An 18,579-nucleotide genomic window follows, 5' to 3' on the forward strand; every position below is an offset into this window, starting at 1 on the left:
TTACAATAGGGTTCGAGCTCCTATGAGAACCTAATGGCCCTGCAGATCTGACAGGAGGCGGCGCTATCGATGGGGAGCAGCTGTAAATACAGATGAAGCTTCATTCACTCACCGGCCACTCACCTTCTGCTGTGTGGCTCAGTTCCTAACAGGCCATGGACCATTACTGGTCTGTGGCCCCGGGGGTTGGAGAGTGCAATTGTAGGTGCTAATATATACTTGTTGCATCTTACCAGGAAGCGCATAATGTCTTGTAGTCCTTCTTTGTGATGTTAAAAGCCATTATGGATCATTGTCTAGAACAGCACTACCCAATAGAACTTTCTGCAGTGATGGAAATGTTCCATATCTGCACTGTCCAACACAGTAGCCACTAGCCATATGTGGCTATCAAGCACATGAAATGTGGCTACTGAACTGAGGAACTGAATTTTTAGTTCCTTTTTGTCTTAATTGAAATAGCCACATGTGGCTATTATATTGGACAGTACAGATTTTGATTAATTCATAGGGGTTGCAAAATGATATGATTGAAAATAACAGTGTTTTTAGAGTTGAGAAGACCACTTCTAGGCAGAGTGAGGTACAAAATTACAGAGAACATGGGGAGTTGGTGGTTGTAGGGATGGCAGGGGGTGCAAGGGCAGAATGTGCTCAGGAAAAAGCAAGAGTCATGGAGTAGGAGGGAGTAGGGAGTCAAGGCTGCAGGGTGAGATATAGTCAGCTCATGAGGGCCTGGTTTGGCCTTTATTTTGTAGGCAATGGGGAGCTTTTGAAGGTTTTTGAACAGAGAGTTGATAGGATCAGAAACATACTTTTGGAAGATTAATCAGTCTGTCTTAGGTGGGATGATTCAAGGAGAGGAGAGACTAGAGGCCAGCGACTAGCTCAGTTTGAAGCAAGTGAAAGTGACACTGGGAGGGTCTGGGTAGCAATAGACCAGTACCCTTAGGATGGCAGAACCTTAAGGTGGTTTTCAAGGTCCAGATTTTCAGGGTCCTAGGCTCCGAGAGTTGGTTGTGAGGCAGCCAGCAGGATCTGGCCTCAGATACTGACCAAGTCATGGTCAGCTAAACAACAGTGGATAGGCGAGTTGGGGTACTAGAAACCCAGTAGGTCATCTCCCTGCTGAGGCCTTTTCTACCCTCCAGAAGTCCCCTTTGAGTTCACAAGTGATTTTGGAGTGTTCTTTGGGTCCATATTAGAAAGATATTTCTTGGCCAGGGGCAGTGGCTCACGCCTGTAATCTTAGCAGGGAGGCTAGTTGTAGCAGGGAGGCCAAGGCAGGAGGGTCGATTGAGCTCAGGAGTTCAAGACCAGCCTGAGCAAGAGTGAGACCCTGTCTCTTACAAAAAAGAAAAAGGAAAAGAAAGAAAAGAAAAGAAAAGATATCTCTTGATTATAGCATCTGGCATTTCTCAGAGTCACCTGAACTTCCCTGGGAGGAACTTGGGGGAGCTGGCTATCCCCCCACTCCCTGCTGGTGAAGATCATAACGCTGGAGGTAGGAAAGTGGAATGTGAGAGAGAGTGAGGAGGGAGAAGAGATTGACCTGGGTGCCTTGCTGCGGGGCAGAGGGAGAGGGAAGACACCAGGAGGTCTTGGTTCCAAGGCTGCTAGTGTCTTGGTGCCTGGGCAAATACAGTGTAACCCCTTTCTATATGCAGGATGAATAAAGTCCCCTGTCCCCTTTTTGCTAGCCATGACGTGGCTTGTCAGGAGAGTCCCCTGGATTCTTGTTACTTTAATTCAATACACAATCTTGTATTTACTATAATCAATGATTTCCTCAGAAACTTTAAAACTGACTACTGAAAAGCGTTCCCAGGAATTAACAGAAGTCAGGCACAGCCCTCCTCCCCAGCACTTTGTGCACACTCAGGACATCAGGGGCCACCTGCCACATCCAGAGGAGAAGAATCTGACCGGCATCTGGTTTGAATTAGATGGTCAGGGCAGGAAGAAAGAGAACTGTACTCGCCTTTGCTTACTCCAACTCCTGGGACCAGAGGCAGCTGGATTGAACTTTGTCCTTGGTTGGGGGAGGACAGGATCCATTTCCCTGGGCCCCCTCCCCGCCTCTTCCTGGTCATTTGGACTTTTTTTCCCCAAGATCTAAATATGATCTAGGGAAATGACAGTTGCCAAAGACTCAGCATGAGAGAATCAGATGGGAGGGTCATCGGGGACTAGCTCACATGGCGACCCTTCATCACACAGAGGACCCCAGTCTCCTTTCAAACCCAGTGAGGGGAAGTGGTTCTCAAAGCCACTCAGCGATCTAGCAACTGCCACAACCCAGCCTGCTGTCCTAAATCCTCATCTGGTGATCTCTCCTCATAAAAGATTCTAAACTGGCAACCTGCCAGGCAAATCTAGTTCACAGATGTGTTTCAATTGACCTTCATGGCACTTAAAAATTTTTTTGAATGTTACCAACACTTTAAAAAGTGGGAAATTTCACCTAAATACCTGGATTTGGGGCTTGTTTTGAAAAATTGGAAGACCCGGAAATAGCAAGCAGGTCAGTATTCCAGCAAGGGGCTGCTCCTCTTCCAATGGGGAATACTAGCTCCAGCGGGGGGGATGCCTTCATTTACATACCTACTTGTCCTAGATAAGGATCTGCCCCTGGGATGCCGGTTGCGCCATCTCAGTAACGTGTTTGACCTAAAGGTTATCTACTGTCAGCTTAGTCATACTGAGTACAGAGAAATGGTTTCTCTGTGCTGGAAGCTTCTAAGAAAAATCCATCCTCAATTCCCCAACTCTTTGTGCGGTAGTCCCAGCTTCTCCACATTCACATTCCTGATTCCAAACACTACTGGAAAGAGCTTTCGAGTGGGAGTCAGGAGGCCTGGGTTCCCATCCCAGCTCTGCTCCTAATAAGCTGAGCCATTTCGAGGTAGTCGATCTTGTCCTCTCCGGTCTTCAGCTTTCCCCATGAGTAAAATGAGGACTGGTCTTGCTGAGTTCTAAGAGTGCGCGGTACCGGGACTTCCGGCCTGCGCAGAATCGCCCTTATCAGCTCCAGCGAGAGAGGGAACGCCCCTCGCGCTAGGGGGCGCCAGGGCCGCCGCGGAGCTGGAGCCGGGGGGCGGGGCCGAATCGGGGGCGGGGCCGAGCCCGGGGGCGGAGCCTGGCGTCGCGGGACAGAGCGTCGGCCGGCAGAGGCAGGCCCGGGTGCCAGGTGCGGTTTGATCCTCCCCGGGCGCCGTAGGCTGTGCATCCCGCTCGCGCCTGGGGCTGAAGTCCTCCCCAGCCCGAGGCGGTGGCGGGAGCTGAGGGGAGCTGTCGCGGCACCCGCCTCCTGCTCCCCATTTTCGCGCTCCCGGGGCCATGTCCGCGCTGGCGGGTAAGGAAGGGCTTCGCCGCCGGGTCCCGCCGTTATCTCCGAAGCCCGGGCCCTTGGAGCCTGAGGGGAACCGGTGGCCTCTCGGGGATTTCTTGCTGACTGGATCCTCGAGGGTCCGGGTTCTTCAGAAGGAGGACTTGGCGGGGACATGGGCACAGCGCTCCGGGGTTGGGGCTCTGAGAACTGGGAGGGCGAGGCATCCGGGAGCCGCAGGGCTCCGAGGGGCGGGCAGGTTGGGCGGCTTCCCGCGAGTTGAGCTCCCCGGGAGGAAGGACTTCTGGCTCTGCTAGGAGTCTAGTTTTTTGGGGGGGGGGATCTGGTGGCTGAAGGCTCCTAAATTAAAGCCCTTTTAAAGGTAGTTGAGGGGCTTGTGGTTCCCTGAGGGTGAAGGCTCCATGGAATATGGGAAGTACAGGACCCTCTAGGGTTCAGGGCAATTAGGAGATAGGTGGAGAGGTAGCCTGGGTTCTGGGTTTTCTGTGGAAAACGGAGGAGGATATGACTTACCCACCAGTCCTAAGGTTTCTCGCGGGTATCTTGGTGCCTGAGATCACCTGGGTCTTGGAGCTCTGTGCAGGAAATATGGGAATGTGGACTCCCTTGGGGTTTAGGACAGGACTAGGGGTAAGGAGAGATTGGACCCTTCTTCCTGGGGCTCAAAGATCTGTGCTACAGGTGGGAAAGTAGGCCCCGTGGGTTTCTGAGTCTTCCCGTGGAAGCTGAGACTAGAGGGATGTGGCCAAACCCCTCCTGGAAGGAAGAGCTTGCTAAGGGTGAAGGGTGCTTCAGAGTTGAGTTAGCCATGCCTGCAGTCCCCTCCCTGTCACCTCACACACCACCCTGCAGCTTCCTGCCCTCCCCGCCTGTTCCCCCAGCATCAGGAACTTTCGGTCTCCTATGTTTTCCAGCCACCTTTGTGGGTGGCCTGGCCTCTGCGTCCACCAGGGTCAGTGTCCAGAAGTTTTCTAGAGGTAGCAGGGAGAATGGGGGGGAGGGCGGCAAGGCTGGATATCTGCCCCCGCTTCCTGGCTTTCGGCCTGTGGATAGTCACTTCCTCCATCCTGAATAGAAGGACCAGGCCACCAGTGGGTCACTTCCTCATCATGGGAGCATGGGATTTTCTCCTCATTGGTTATAATAGGTTTCTAGAGAAAGAAAGCTAGGGATGGAAATGCCTTCTGTCCCTTCCTTTTAAACAACTTTTTTTTTTTAGCTTCCAGAGTTCTTCAACTAAAAGGATTTCTAACAGCCGTGTGAACCTTGATTCTTAGAAACTTGTACAAGATTTTAGAGTGCAATAGTTTTTATCAGATTTTCCAAGTGAACAAAAAAGCTATCTAGAGGCATAAAGCCTCTAGATACATTAGTTTATGCAGTCTTCCATTCATTCAAAGAATATTTATTGGGTACTTCTATGCCATGCACTTAGCCAAATGCTGAGCAGTATAGTGGTAAACAAAACAGACATAGTCTTTGCCTTTGTGGTAGTTACAGTTTTAGAGATGGATTGTAAGTAATTGAGATATATGCTGTAAGGGTTGAGACAAACAGTTGAAATAAGTGCTGTAAGAGTGTACCCTAAAAAAGCACGTTCATGCTGACCCCTGAGAATAAGTAAAAGTCTGCCAAAGAAAGGGCAAAGAATACTCCATGCAGAGAGAGGGAACAACATAAAAAGGCCCTGAGGAACAGTATGGTGGCTCACACTTGTAATCCCAGCGAATTTGGGAGGCCAAGGTGGGAGGATTGCTTGAGACCAGGAAATCAAGACCAGCCTGGGCAGCATAGTGAGACCCTATCTCAATCAGTCAAGGAAAAAAGGAAAAAATAAAGATAAAAAAATACATATAAAAAATGCCTTTGGACTCTAGGATGAGGGGAAAATAAAAGGCCCTGCCCTAGGAAGGCATGTGGTACTTTTAAGGAGCTAGGAGAAGATCAGTATGGCTTTTTTATGGGTGAGGAGACTAGGACCCAGAAATGAGTTAAGGTTCCGTAGCCAAATAAGTCATGGTGGTCAAGTTCATATTTTCCAACTTAAAAGTTTAGTGCTTCTCTGTATCATAAACAGTAAGAACAAGGTTGCCTGTGGAGCCAGAGAAGGAAGCAGGACTTCAATTTTTACTTGTTATTCTGTCCAAACTGTGTTCTAAGACACCTCAGATTCCTATTGTGTAACAGGAGAATCAATAACAAAGAAATCAAATATTTACTGAGTGTCTATGATGTTTACAGCACTGGGCCGGGCCAAGTTTTACCTCTTACAAATTTTAACAGGTGCTAGAGCCAGGAGAGACTTGAGATAGTGTACAGTCTTCTCATTTTACATATAAAGAAACTGAGGCTAAGCGAAGAAAATGGAGTTGTCCAGGGTTACTCAACTAGTGGTAGAACCAGGACCAATGTAGGACTCCTCCTCCAGTGCTCTTTATAATATTCCAGGCTATTTGAGACATACAGGGTCTGGTACATAGTAAGCCCATAACAAGTATTTATGGAAATGAATAATATGTGGTTTGTGCCTTTGAGAAATTCACTGTCCAGGGTGATTAAGAAAAACCAGAGCCAAGCTCAGTGGCTCACACCTGTAATTCCAGCACTTTGGGAGGCAGAGGCAGGAGAATCGCTTGAGGCCAGGAGTCTGAGACCAGCCTGGGCAACATAGTGAGACCCCTGTCTCTATAAAAAAAAAATTTAAAGTTAGCTGGGCATGGTGTTATGCGGCTATAGTCCTGCACCACTGTACTTCAGCCTAGGCAATAGAGCGAGACCATATCTCTAAAAAAAAGAAAGAAAAAAAACCAGACAAATCAAGATAAGCTATAATGAAGCCTATAAGTGATAACATTATAAAATTTTAAAGGTGGGGGAGAATTCTGTTCATGCATTCATTCCACAAATATATATTGAGTTCCTACTATGTGTCATCCATGTGCCAAGCACTTTCAGCCATGAAACAAGATAGACCCAATCCCTTACCTCATGGAGTATATGTGCTGGTGGGGAGAGATAGTAAGTATATAAATATCATAATCAGAAATAAATGCTTTGAAGGGAAATAAAGTAGGATGGGGGGTAGGAGCAGTGGGTAGTCAGGGAATGTGCTTGGCATGGTCAAAGAATAGCAGGGTATCCAGAGTGGCTGTCAGTTTTGGTTAGGGAATACTTTTTTTTTTTTTTGAGACAGAATCTTGTTCTGTCTCATGGTGTCATCATAGGTCATTGCAACCTCCAACTCCTGAGCTCAAGTGATCCTCCTACCTCAGCCTCCCGAGTAGTTGGGACTACAGGTGTGCTCCACCATGCCCAGCTGATTTTTTCTATTTTTATTAGAGATGAGGTCTTGCTCTTGCTCAGGGTGGTCTTGAACTCCTGACCTCAAGCGATCCTCCTACCTCAGTCTCCCAGAGTGCTAGGATTATAGGTATGAGCCACCACGTCCAGCCAGGGAATACTTCTAGATGGAGATAAGTTTTGAGAAATCTTAAATAGCTTTAAAAAAGGTAGGAGGTGACCAAGCACAGTGGCTCACACCTGTAATCCCAGCACTTTGAGAGGCCAAGGCAAGAGGATCACTTGAGGCCAGGAGTTTGAGACCAGCCTAGGCAACATAGTAAGACTAGGCTGAGTTGGATGGCCCTGGATATGGGATGGAGGGAGCAGAGTAGGGTCTAAGAGGACCAGAAGGTTTCAAAGCCGAATAAAAACCCATCATGTTCAAGAGGCTATATTAGGCTTTTTCCACATTCACGATGGGTTTTCTGCATCTTCTGGAGGCTGAGCAGATTCCCAACCTAGGGCTGGCTTCTGGTCAGTGTGAATTTGAGGGACCTAGGGTTCGGGGCATACTAGGGAGTGGTGGGGCACACCTGCATGCATCACTTTAACATTTCAGTGAGAGCACTTAAAACTGTACCAGTCTCTTACAAGTCTATCTTTTTTCTCATCCTTGATCTTTCTTTATACAGTAGCAAGAATTAGACTTTTTACCTATTAACTTACATCAAATAGTAGCTAGAACAGGGATTCCTTTAATCGCTTGAGCCCAAGAGTTCGAGGCTACAGTGTGCTATGATGTCACTACTGTACTCTGGCTTGGGCAACAGAGCGAGACTCTGTCTCTTAAAAAAAAAAAAAAAAAATTCCTTGAGCATTCACCATGGGATTCTATTTTGTCAAGTCTTTCTGCCTATAATTTGTCTAGCAAAGAAACCCTAAAATGTAGTTAAAGAAAGGCTTTGGAGACTAGCAGACCTGTGGTTTAATTCTACCTCTAACACTTATTAGGTAAGTAGTTCAGTTTCCTCTTCAGTAAAATAAGAACAATAATAGTCCTTCAATACTAGTCCTTATCTCATGAGATCTTTGTATTTAATTAGTTCATACTTGCATAGTGCCTGGGACACTGCCTGGCACATAGGAAGAACTCAAAGATGCCCCCCGCCCCCATTGACAGTGAGTAGAGAACTACTTTATGAGATCATATGCATTGGCTAACCAGTTCTCTGATAAAGAGATTCTTTGCAGGCTTTCTCCCAGATAAAAAAATGCCTACTCATTCACAGCTAAGTAAACTGGTTGGAAGTGAGAGCCTGGGTGGACTGAAAGCCACAGGAACCATCTGTCTCATTTGTCTCTCTGCAATGTATCTTATTACTGTACTGAGCCTGCCCTGCCCCCAGCACCTGGTTTGTCCCTCTCTGACATGTTATTTCTGTACATGTCCTTGTCCCCCACACCCAATGAGTACTTACCAGGGGCCTCAGTAGTTCCTGGCCTCATCTGTGCCTTGCACATAGGCACCTAGAAAAAGTTTGCTGAATTTGGTTTGGGAACATTCCTTTCTGATTTTAGAGGTTAGTGTATTCAACTCAACCTTTTCGCTGGCCAACATCCTAGATATACATGTAAGAAGGAAGAGAAGTAACTCACAAACTGGTCCAATTAAGTGCCAGGCACTGCGGGAGGTATTTTCACATCTATTACATTATTTCTTTTAATCCACTTGGTAATCCTGTATGGTAAGTGGTATTAACCTCTTTTTAAAGATTAGGAGACAAGCCCAGAGAGGTTAAATAATTTGCCCAAGGACACAGAGGCAAACAGTAACAGAGCCAGCTTTCAAATTAAAGTCTTAACTGCAATTCTTTTGCTTAACCTTCACACATTTTCCCTAATAAACTAAAGAAGGGAAGAATAGAACGGCAGCAAGAACGAGACTTTCTGAGATACCTGTGTCTGTGCCTCAACGTGAAAAATGAGAGGCCCTGGCTTGGTGTCACAGACTTTCAGAGCTGGAATAAATCATTTGATCTCTCCTTCTATGAAAGAAGAATCTAAGTTTCAGGGAAGTTCAGAAGCTCCTTTAAAAATCATCTGATCTGTTTTCCTGAGACACTCACACTCCCTTTGGTAATATTTGGTAAATTAGTGAAGAAGAAAACCCTTTGGGATACAGGAGAGAGTATCTAGAGAAAGGTTCATCATTACTGTTAGTCTTGTTGGTAGTCATTTCCTTAAAATGTGATATTTTTCTCTTGGCTGTTCCCCACCAGTTGCTGCCCTGCCCTGCTTCTTGCTTTGTCCCGGAACAAGTGGGATTTATATACCAGACCTGCCAATTCCCAGGGGGCCCCGTGATTACCATACTTGTTGTTTTATACTGCATTGAATTGGCTGGGTTTTGTTCCTGGTTCTCATTGTCTGGTGGAACATGAGAAGCTTCAAAGATTTTTTTCAAATGAAAGGATAGGATCTGTACATGGCGTTAGGGTCTTGAACTCTCAGTGCTTAGGTATTTCTCACCACTTTGAGGCCCGAAAAAGACTAGTTTGCAGAAACTCACCTCTTAGACCAAGTCTAAGATGAGTGTTGTAGGAAATGCACTGGCTCTGAGCTGGGGTAGCAGATCAAGCCCTTCTACTGTGTAACTGTGGTCTTGAGCAAGTCTCAACTTGTCTGAAGCTGCATAGGGTAATAAAAATGCAACTGGCCTGGTAGTCTCAGAGCATGTGTTTGAGTCCCCGCTGGACTAGCGTTCACTAGCTTTGTGATGGTTAGGCAACTCTATTCTCCTTCTCCAAGCCCGTTTTTTCTTTTAGAAAAATGAAATGGTTAGATTAGATTAGATGACTTTAAAGACTCTTCCAGCCTTATCATCCTGTTATCCTAGTGCCTGCCCGGTGGATTCACAGATTGAGGGGTGCATCATAGTTGTCACAACATTATTAAGTTGGGAGAGAAGCATGTATGAAATGAATATATTTTATAACAAGATTCAAAAGATCCTGAAGGTGAGAACCTTTGTAACAAGCCATTTGTTGGCAGTTCTCACCTTGTTTGCATTGTACTTTTACTACTTCTTAAAAGTAACAAATTCCAATAATAACAGAAGGCACAGTTTTCTGTCTATTAAACACCTAATAGGGGCCCCTTATTGTTTGAGGCTGGTGTGAACATTTACTTAATCAAACTCCCTTTCTGGACTCTTAATAATCACTAGCCACTGTTGATAAGTCTGCAAATGTGAGAGGTAAACACTGTAGAGGGAGAAGGCGAACAGCCTGGTACAGTGAGATACTTTCCTGCAGGAAGAACTTCACAGGCATACTGGACTCTGGATTGGTCTTCCACTGGGCTTTGTAGAAATCCCCGAGACTTTGCACTCCAGTATTATATTTCTCTTTTTTTTTTTTTTTTTTTTGAGACAGAGTCTCACTCTGTTGCCCGGGCTAGAGTGCCGTGGCGTCAGCCTAGCTCACAGCAACCTCAAACTCCTGGGCTTAAGTGATCCTACTGCCTCAGCCTCCCGAGTAGCTGGGATGACAGGCATGCGCCACCATGCCTGGCTAATTTTTTCTATATATATTTTTAGTTGTCCAGCTAATTTCTTTCTATTTTTAGTAGAGAGGGGGGGTCTCACTCTTGCTCAGGCTGGTCTAGAACTCCTGACCTTGTGCGATCTTCCCACCTCGGCCTCCCAGAGTGCTAGGATTACAGGCGTGAGCCACCGAGCCCGGCCTGTATTTCTCTTATATTTCCTAGAAGAGAGGTTGTGAGAGAATCAGGATCATTGGCTTTCAAGATTGTTAAGGGAGCTAAATATCCTTGCTCAAGTACTTTCTAACAGAAAAGCAGCGTGAATGCATAACAGATAAACTAAGGCCAGGTTTATCTACACAAGACTTTACCCATAGCTAGTCTGGGAGCCAGAATACTTATTCTCGTGGAATCATCCCTGCTGACCTTTGGAGCTTATCTTTGGAAATTACCTTTATTGCTGGCAGTTGGATCCAGCTTTTCAGTTGGATTCGCCACACAAAGGAGTGTCTGTTCTGCATCAGGCCCTGTGCTAGGCCCTGGCAGTATGGAGATGACTAAGATGCAATTCTTGCTGGACACAGTGACGTATGCCTGTAGTCCCAGCTACTTGGGAGGCTGAGGCGGGAGCATCACTTGAGTGCAGGAGTTCTGGGCTGTAGTGCACTATGCCAATTGGGTGTCCGCACTAAGTTAGGCATCAGTGTGCCGACCTCCCAGGAGCAGGGGACCACCAGGTTGCCTAAGGAGGGGTGAACCGGCCCAGCTCAGAAACGGAGCAGGTCAAAACTCCCGTGCTGATCAGTAGTGGGATCATGCCCGTGAATAGCCACTGCACTCCAGCCTGGGCAACAAAGTGAGACCCCATCTCTTACAAAAAAAAAAAGATACAATTCTTGCCCTCTAGAGCTGGGATGGGGTGGGGGGAGGAGAATGGAGAGAGAGGGACTGAAGGAGACAGAAACATGCAAATTGAACTTTAATTAAAGAACAAATGTTATAAAACAAGTATAGACACAATCAAACAAATACTACCTGCCTTTAGATGACCATCAAGAGAGGATAGAAGTTTGATTAAGGGAAAAGATGGGGAAAGTATCTTATACTTAAAGGAATAGCTTGAGGTGTGAATGTCAGTCTACAAGAACATGAATGTGTATGGCAGGAATAGAAACAGATCAAATTGTAGCGAGAGGCCAGGAGCAGTGGCTCACGCCTGTAATCCCACCTCTTTGGGAGGCCAAGGCAGGAGCATCACTTGACGCGAGGAGTTTAAAACCAGCCTGGGCAACATAGCAAAACCCCATCTCTACAAAATATTTAAAAAGTTAGCCAGGTGCGGTGGTGAGCACCTGTACTTCTAGCTCCTAGGGAGCCTGAAGTGCGGGGATCACTTGTACCCAGGAGTTTGGGGCTGTAGTGAGCTATGATCACACCACTGTACTCTAGCCTGGGGGATTGAGGGAGACACTATCTCAAAAAAAAAAAAAAAGATGTTAGTAGAGCATCCCTTTGTAAGGAGTGATGAGAGATAAATGTTCTTTGGGGCCATATTGTGAGGGCCATTTACTCTTTCAATAAATGTTTACTGAAGGACTGTAGCAGGCCAGGGGCCAGACTTGCAGACTTGGTTCCCCTAGTCCTTTGAAGGTAACAATAGCCAACTTTAAAGATGTGCAAGTTTTGTTCCTACCTCAGGACTTTTGCACATGTCCCACCTTCAACTCCCATCTCCAATGTTATCCTTCCCTCCCCGTTTTTTGCCTAAATTTATTTAATTTATTTTTTTAGATGGTCTTGCTCTGTCACCTGGGCTAGAGTGCAGTGGCATCATCATAGCCCACTGCAACCTCAAACTCCTGGCCTGAAGCCATCCCCCTGCCTCAGCCTCCTGAGTAGCTGGGACTACAGGCATGCTCTACCATGCCTGGCTAATTTCTCTATTTTTTCTAGAGTCGGGGTCTCACTCTTGCTCAGACTGATCTCAATCTCCTGGCCTCAAGCAGTCCTTCCACCTCAACCTCCCAAAGTGCTAGGATTACAGGCGTGAGCACCACACCTGGCCTGCCTGGTTAATTTGAGTGCAGTGGCATCATCATAGCTCAAACTTCTGGGCTCAAGTGATCCTCCTGCCTCAGCCTCCCAAGTAGGTGGGACTACAGGTGCATGCTACCATGCCTAGCTAATTTTTCTATTTTAAATAGAGATGGGGTCTTGTTCTTGCTCATGCTGATCTTGAACTCCTGACCTTAAGAAATGTTGCCCCTGGGCCTCCCAGAATGCTAGGATTAGGCATGAGCCACCGCACCCATATATTCATCCTTTAGAACTCAGCATGGAAATTACTTCCTCAAGGAATACGCCTTTGCCCTGCCCTGTTTTCCTAGTTGATATCTCCTTCATACCACTTGCCCCAATTATGAATAATTATATTATTGTTTAATATTTGCTCTATAATCTCTCTCTTGCTTACAGCTCTCTCCCCAACACAGTGTTAGATGCATAGTTGGCATGCAATAAATACTTGCTGAAAGACTGATTGAAGTGTGTCCATTGAATTTAGCAATAAATGATCACTGTTGACCTTAGTGAGACAGTTTCAGAGAAATGGTGGGGGTGGAAGCCAGATTGCAGTGTGTTATGCAGTAAGTGGGAAGTGAGGAAATGAGAGCAGTGATGTGTAGGCACCCTTTTTTTTTTTTTTTTTTTGAGACAGAGTCTCGCTCTGTTGCCCTGGCTGGAGTGCAGTGGCGTCATCATAGCTCACTGCAACCTCAAACTCCTGGGCTCAAGCGACCCTCCTACCTTAGCCTCCCAAGTGGCTGGGACTACCGGTGCACACCCCCATGCCCAGCTAATTTTTCTATTTTATGTAGAGACAGGGTCTTGTTCTTACTCAGGCTGGTCTTGAACTCCTGACATCCTCAAGCAATCCTCCCGCCATGGCCTCCCAGAGTGCTAGGATTACGGGCATGAGCCACTGCACCTGGCCTAGGCAACTTCTTCATACATGTAACTCTGAAGTGGAGAAGCAAGGGTGGTAGCTATAGGAGAAAATGGGGTCCAGAGGTTTTTTTGATGGGAATGACTTGCACTTATTTAAATGATAATGAGAAGGAGCCGATGCAGAAGAGGGGCACACAGAGATAACTGAAAGTGCACATCTTCCAGGAGGTTAGGCAGGGTGGAATGCAGAGCAGGAGTGCCATGCTGAATAGTCCAGCCTTTGTTCTGTAGACATTGGGTAGTCTGACCTGGAGCAGAGAGAGCTTGGAGTCTGGGTGAGCCAGCTCAGATTGTGCAGTAGACAGGGAAGAGAAGCCAAAGACCTGAACTAGGGCTGGGGTAGAGGACGGGGAAGGACGAGAGAGACATTTGGAAGGTTGGGCCAGGAAGATATGAGAGGAAGGAGTAGAGGGTCTTGATTTTGGGTCCTTCATGTGTAACACGGAGCAGGTGCTAAAATAAGTGATGATTGCATGGCTGTGAGTTTCTCAAGACTGGAGAAAGCCGCACAGGCTCTGGAGGGTGTGGCAATAACAGATTGTCTCAGATATCTTCATAGTAGAAAGTCCTGATCCTCTTTGCATTTTGGAAACAGCCAGAAGTCATTCAGAGCCAAGATGTTGAATTGTTGAGTAAGTGGGTGGTCAGGTTAGAGACTGTTCCTTTTGGGTTAAAAAGTAAAAACAAGAAACAAGGTGCGGCTCTAAAATAATGAGATTTGCTGGGAATGGGGCCTGGGAGTTCATAAACTGACCCTGAAAGCTCTCCAATGTAAGAGTTTTGAAAACATTTCAAGCAGGTACTCCAGAACTTGGAAGATCCGTTTGGATGTCTGTGTTTATTAAAAACCCTGTCAGTAATTCATTGTCTGGCCCAGTGTCTGTAACCCAACCTGGGCCTGGTTTGAATGAGTCTCTGACTTTCTACTTTGGAGTTCAGAATGAGACAGACCTGAGTTTGAGAGCCTGCTCTGCCCCTTGCCCAGGCACCCCTCCGCCCAGCCCTGAGTTTTAATTCTCTCATCTGTTAAATGAGAATGATGGTGCACTCTCTGCCCCCTGCCACCTCCCCCCCCCCCAAAAAAAGGCTCCTCTTGAGAGTCTGAGAATTTAGATCCAGGGGCAATGGGCAATGGGCGTATTTCTGTCCTGTCACTGAGGAACCAGAGGCGAGCGGGTGGGTTGAGGTGGTGTTTTAAAGCCTTCTGCTAGCTTAATTCTCCCTTGGGGTACCAGAAGGACAGCTGTGTGCACTGGCTGCCCCAGAATGTTGCTGAGCAATCTTGAAGTGCCGGGAGCCATGCTTTGTCTATTCATGGCCCCTGTGCCTGCGAAACAGGGTTCGGTGACAGTCACTGTGCCCATGGCAGTCTGGAGTTACCCAGAGAGAACAAAGCTGCATACACAGGGCACACAAGGGAGTCTTGTAACAACCTTGTCCTGCTTTCTAGGGCTCAGTCAGGTACCACAGCTTGATCTCAGCTGCCCTCTCTAGTTCAAGAATTTGACATCTGAGCCATACCAGGAGTATTGTGTTTTATTCAGGGCACCTCCCTTTTGGAGGAACATGTACTGACTCTGTGCTTCCATCCATGCTGATCTCTCAGCCTGCACAATCCTTCCCCATCTTTTCTCAGCCTTTGGTACATCCTCCCCATCTTTCAAGGCTCAGCTGTAGTGTCAGCTTCCTGTCCAAAGACTTTCCTGGCTCCCTCATTGGAGTGAACAGGTGCTCACATGGTGGAATGGACAGAGCAGAGACTTTAAAATGAGGCAGGCCGGGCACAGTGGCTCACGCCTGTAATCCTAGCACTCTGGGAGGCCGAGGCGGGTGGATCATTTGAGCTCAGGAGTTCGAGACCAGCCTGAGGAAGAGCGAGACCCCGTCTCTACTAAAAATAGAAAGAAATTAGCTGGACAACTAAAAATATATAGAAAAAGTTAGCTGGGCATGGTGGCGCATGCCTGTAGTCCCAGCTACTTGGGAGGCTGAGGCAGAAGAATTGCTTGAGCCCAGGAGTTTGAGGTTGTTCTGAGCTAGGCTGATGCCATGGCACTCTAGTCCAGGCAACAGAGCGAGACTTTGTCTCAAAAAATAAAAAATAAAATAAAATGAGGCAGACCTGAGTTTGAGTGCTAGCTCTATCACGTGGCCAGTCATCCCTGCTCCCAGCCCCGAATTTCCGTTTTCTCATCTGTTAAATGGGTATAATAATACCTGTCTCACAGGATTGTTTTGAGAATTAAATGATAGTGGGTCTGTGAAGGCACCTGGCACAGTTCTTGGCATATTGGAGGCATTCATTAAATGTTTGTTCTTTCCCTTTTATAACCATTAACTTTTGTTTCTCTGAACTAAAGTAGTACTTTACTTCTACCTCTGAAATAACATCTAAGTGACAAATCACAATATGAAATATTGAAGAGTGTTTATTTTCCTGTGGATTTATTTTTAATTTTTCTTATAGACAGGGTCTTGTTCTATCACCCAGAGTGGGGTGCAGTGGCCTGATCATAGCTCACTGTAACCTCAAATTCCTGGGTTTGAGGGATCCTCCCACCTCAGCCTCCCAAGTCACTGGGATTACAAAGCTTGAGCCACTGCTGAATTTCCTCCTTAAGGAGCAGAGATAATATTATCCAACAGCCTCCAGTGTAGAGCTTTTTTTTTTTAATCTTATTTCAGCATATCGTGGGGGTACAATGTAGAGCTTTGTATCAAGAGGACCAAGGATATTGGTTGAATGAATGAGCTCCTCGATAAGGTGATGGAAAATTTGAAAAAAACAGGGCTTGTAAGGAATAGGAAAAGGCAATAACATGTTTAACCCAGAGAAGTTTCTGGGTGCTGGCTGTGAACAGTCATAGGAAGGGCTGACATTGAAAAGAGGAGGACCTGTTCATTTCTTCTACTCAGAGCTATAAGCAACAGCTGAAAGTTCTAGGAAAAGGCAAGTTTTGTTTCAGTAGAAAAAGGAACATCTGGGCACGGTGGCTCACGCCTGTAGTCCCAGCTACTCGGGAGGCTGAGGAAGGAGGATGACTTGAGCCCAGAAGTTTCAGGTTGCTGTGAGCTAAGCCAATGCCACGGTACTCTAGCCTGGCAACAGAGTGAGACTCTGTCTCCAAAAAAAAATCAGAACCATTTTTAAAGGTGGAATGAGACTCCTTTTGGGGCCATGAGTTCCTTGTACTTGGAGAAATGAGCAGAGGTTGTACAAGTGCTTACCAGAGATCTTGTGGGGGGCCGGGGAAACTGCATGTTAACTCAATCTCATTCTACATGGTAGGAGTCCTGTTCCTTTGCCTCCTGCTACTTTAGGTCTCTGAACCTCTCGGTTTTGTGTGCAGGTGAAGATGCTTGGAGGTGTCGGGGCTGTGGGGACCACGTTGCTCCAAGTCAGAGGTTGTACAGGACTGTCAATGAAGCCTGGCACAGCTCCTGCTTCCGGTGAGTCTGTCCTCCTGTCTTTACCATTGTATTTCCAGGCACTATTTCATTTTTTGGAAAATAGAGAAAAAAATTTCAATCTCAGTGTGATGGTGGGAATAGGAGCGTGCCAAAGAAGAGTTCATGACCAAACCTCAAGTGTGGCCCTCTTGAAGCCAGGTTAAATTGGAAGAGCCACAAATGCTGGAGGCAGGGTAGGGGGACGGTTGGAGCCCTTTCCAGAGTTTCTCCCAGCACAATCATTTTATGGGTGAGGACACCGAGGCCTAGAAAGAGTGACTTTCTCGTGGCTGCACTTCTGGTTATGCAGATGCCTCAAGGATCGTTTTTAGTGTGGTTAGCAGAGCTGGCTCTTCTTCAGTGTGGGATGCCTCCCTAGCTTCCTTCTTTTTTTTTTTTTTGAGACAGAGTCTCGCTCTGTTGCCCAGGCTAGAGTGCCGTGGCGTCAGCCTAGCTCACAGCAACCTCAAACTCCTGGGCTCAAGTGATCCTTCTGCCTCAGCCTCCCGAGTAGCTGGGACTACAGGCATGTGCCACCATGCCTGGCTAATTTTTTTTCTATATATATTTTTAGCTGTCCAGATCATTTCTTTCTACTTCTTTTAGTAGAGACAGGGTCTCGCTCTTGTTCAGGCTGGTCTCAAACTCCTGACCTTGAGCGATCCTCCCGCCTCGGCCTTCCAAAGTGCTAGGATTACAGGCGTGAGCCGCCGCGCCCGGTCACGCTTCCTTCTTTTTGATATTAACTGTATTATAGCTCTTAGGTTATTTTTGGAAGCAACTCAGTTTCTTGAAAATTATACAGACTTTAAAGTCAGATTTGTTCCTCTTTGTTCCTGCTGCCTGAGGCTCAGTTTCCTCATTTGGAAAACAGGGATGTTAAATAATCTATCTTATAGATTTGTGGAGATTGAATGAAGTGATAGATGCTAAGCACCCAGTACATGGTCATGGTAGGCACCCACTGAATGGTGGTTCCTTCTCCCATCAGATTGGGATCCTCAGGGGTGAGAGGAGCTTGTCCTTGTATTCTCCAGGACATAAACCAGTGCTTGGCCCATAGTCATTCCACATGGGTGGAATGAGGAACTGTCCACTCCGGAGGAAGGCTGGGTGGGCATTTCTGGCCCTGAAGGTCTGAAGTGGTCAGGCTGTGCTCATGTCTTGAGAATAAGACTGACTGTAGACAGGCACCATGTGCTGTGAATTCCAGCTCCCACACACAGCTCTTGGTGTAAAGCATCCCCTGTGCTGATATCAAGTGATTTAATTGACCTTTAAACACTTGCCTTCCCCTAGGAACTATGTGGGGGGTTGGCACAGAGATATCTGGCCTCTAGAAGAGTTGGAGAGGAACCAACATTTTCCTGCCCTTTCAGTTGTAACTCAGAGCTCTCAAATCCTCTCTGTGGATCTTATGCTTTGGTTCCTCCTCCCTTTACTCCCAGAAAGGGAGTTCCATTTGCCTTTTCTGTTCCATTTAGTATGACAGAAGCAGCGAGTATCAGAGCTATAAGGGACCTTGTAGCCCTTTCATATTACAGCTGAGACTAACAAGCAGCATCAGAACCCAGTGAGTTCACAGACCCGGTCTTGCCTTGGCATCTAACCCGTATGGTCATATTTGTTCTTGCTGTTTTTCTATTTGTATGAATATTTTCTATCCAAAATGAGTGAGACAGAGTATAGCAAGCTAATCTTAAGAATTTCTGTATTCTCTTAGAGCTAAAGAACTTCAGAACTAGCAGGGACCAACTACTGTATGGTATAACCCCTTCACATCACAGATGAGAGGCCTGAAACCAAAAGGACTTGTTCAAGATCACTTAGACCATGAGTGACAAGAGCTGACCTTAAAATTGAGGCCTTGGGTCATTTGTAGAACTGGTCAGATGCTAGCTGGTTAGCTCTGTGTGTGTGAGAGAGAGAGAGAGAGAAAGAACATACAC

The 18,579-nt window shown here is 46.6% G+C and overlaps 1 protein-coding gene across 8 annotated transcripts in view; it reads left to right on the forward strand.

Moving 5' to 3' along the window:
* The first annotated feature begins 3,147 nt into the window (after positions 1-3,147).
* The window catches only part of LIMK2 (LIM domain kinase 2), a 78,957-nt gene continuing 63,525 nt past the window's right edge, over positions 3,148-18,579 (forward strand). For 7 of the 8 annotated variants that reach the window (XR_006730672.1, XR_006730671.1, XR_006730670.1 and 4 more), the window contains exons 1-2: positions 3,172-3,355; positions 16,531-16,630. Coding sequence is in view for 2 of the 8 variants with exons in the window: in XM_045534505.1 (XP_045390461.1) it covers positions 3,340-3,355; positions 16,531-16,630 (116 nt within the window). In the remaining 6 variants the exon portion in view is untranslated. Of the gene's footprint in view, positions 3,356-16,530; positions 16,631-18,579 lie in introns of all 8 variants that reach the window. The other variant, XM_045534503.1, reaches the window with a different exon arrangement.

This window comes from Lemur catta, chromosome 21, assembly GCF_020740605.2.
Source record: "Lemur catta isolate mLemCat1 chromosome 21, mLemCat1.pri, whole genome shotgun sequence".
Taxonomy (NCBI): Eukaryota; Metazoa; Chordata; class Mammalia; order Primates; family Lemuridae; genus Lemur; species Lemur catta.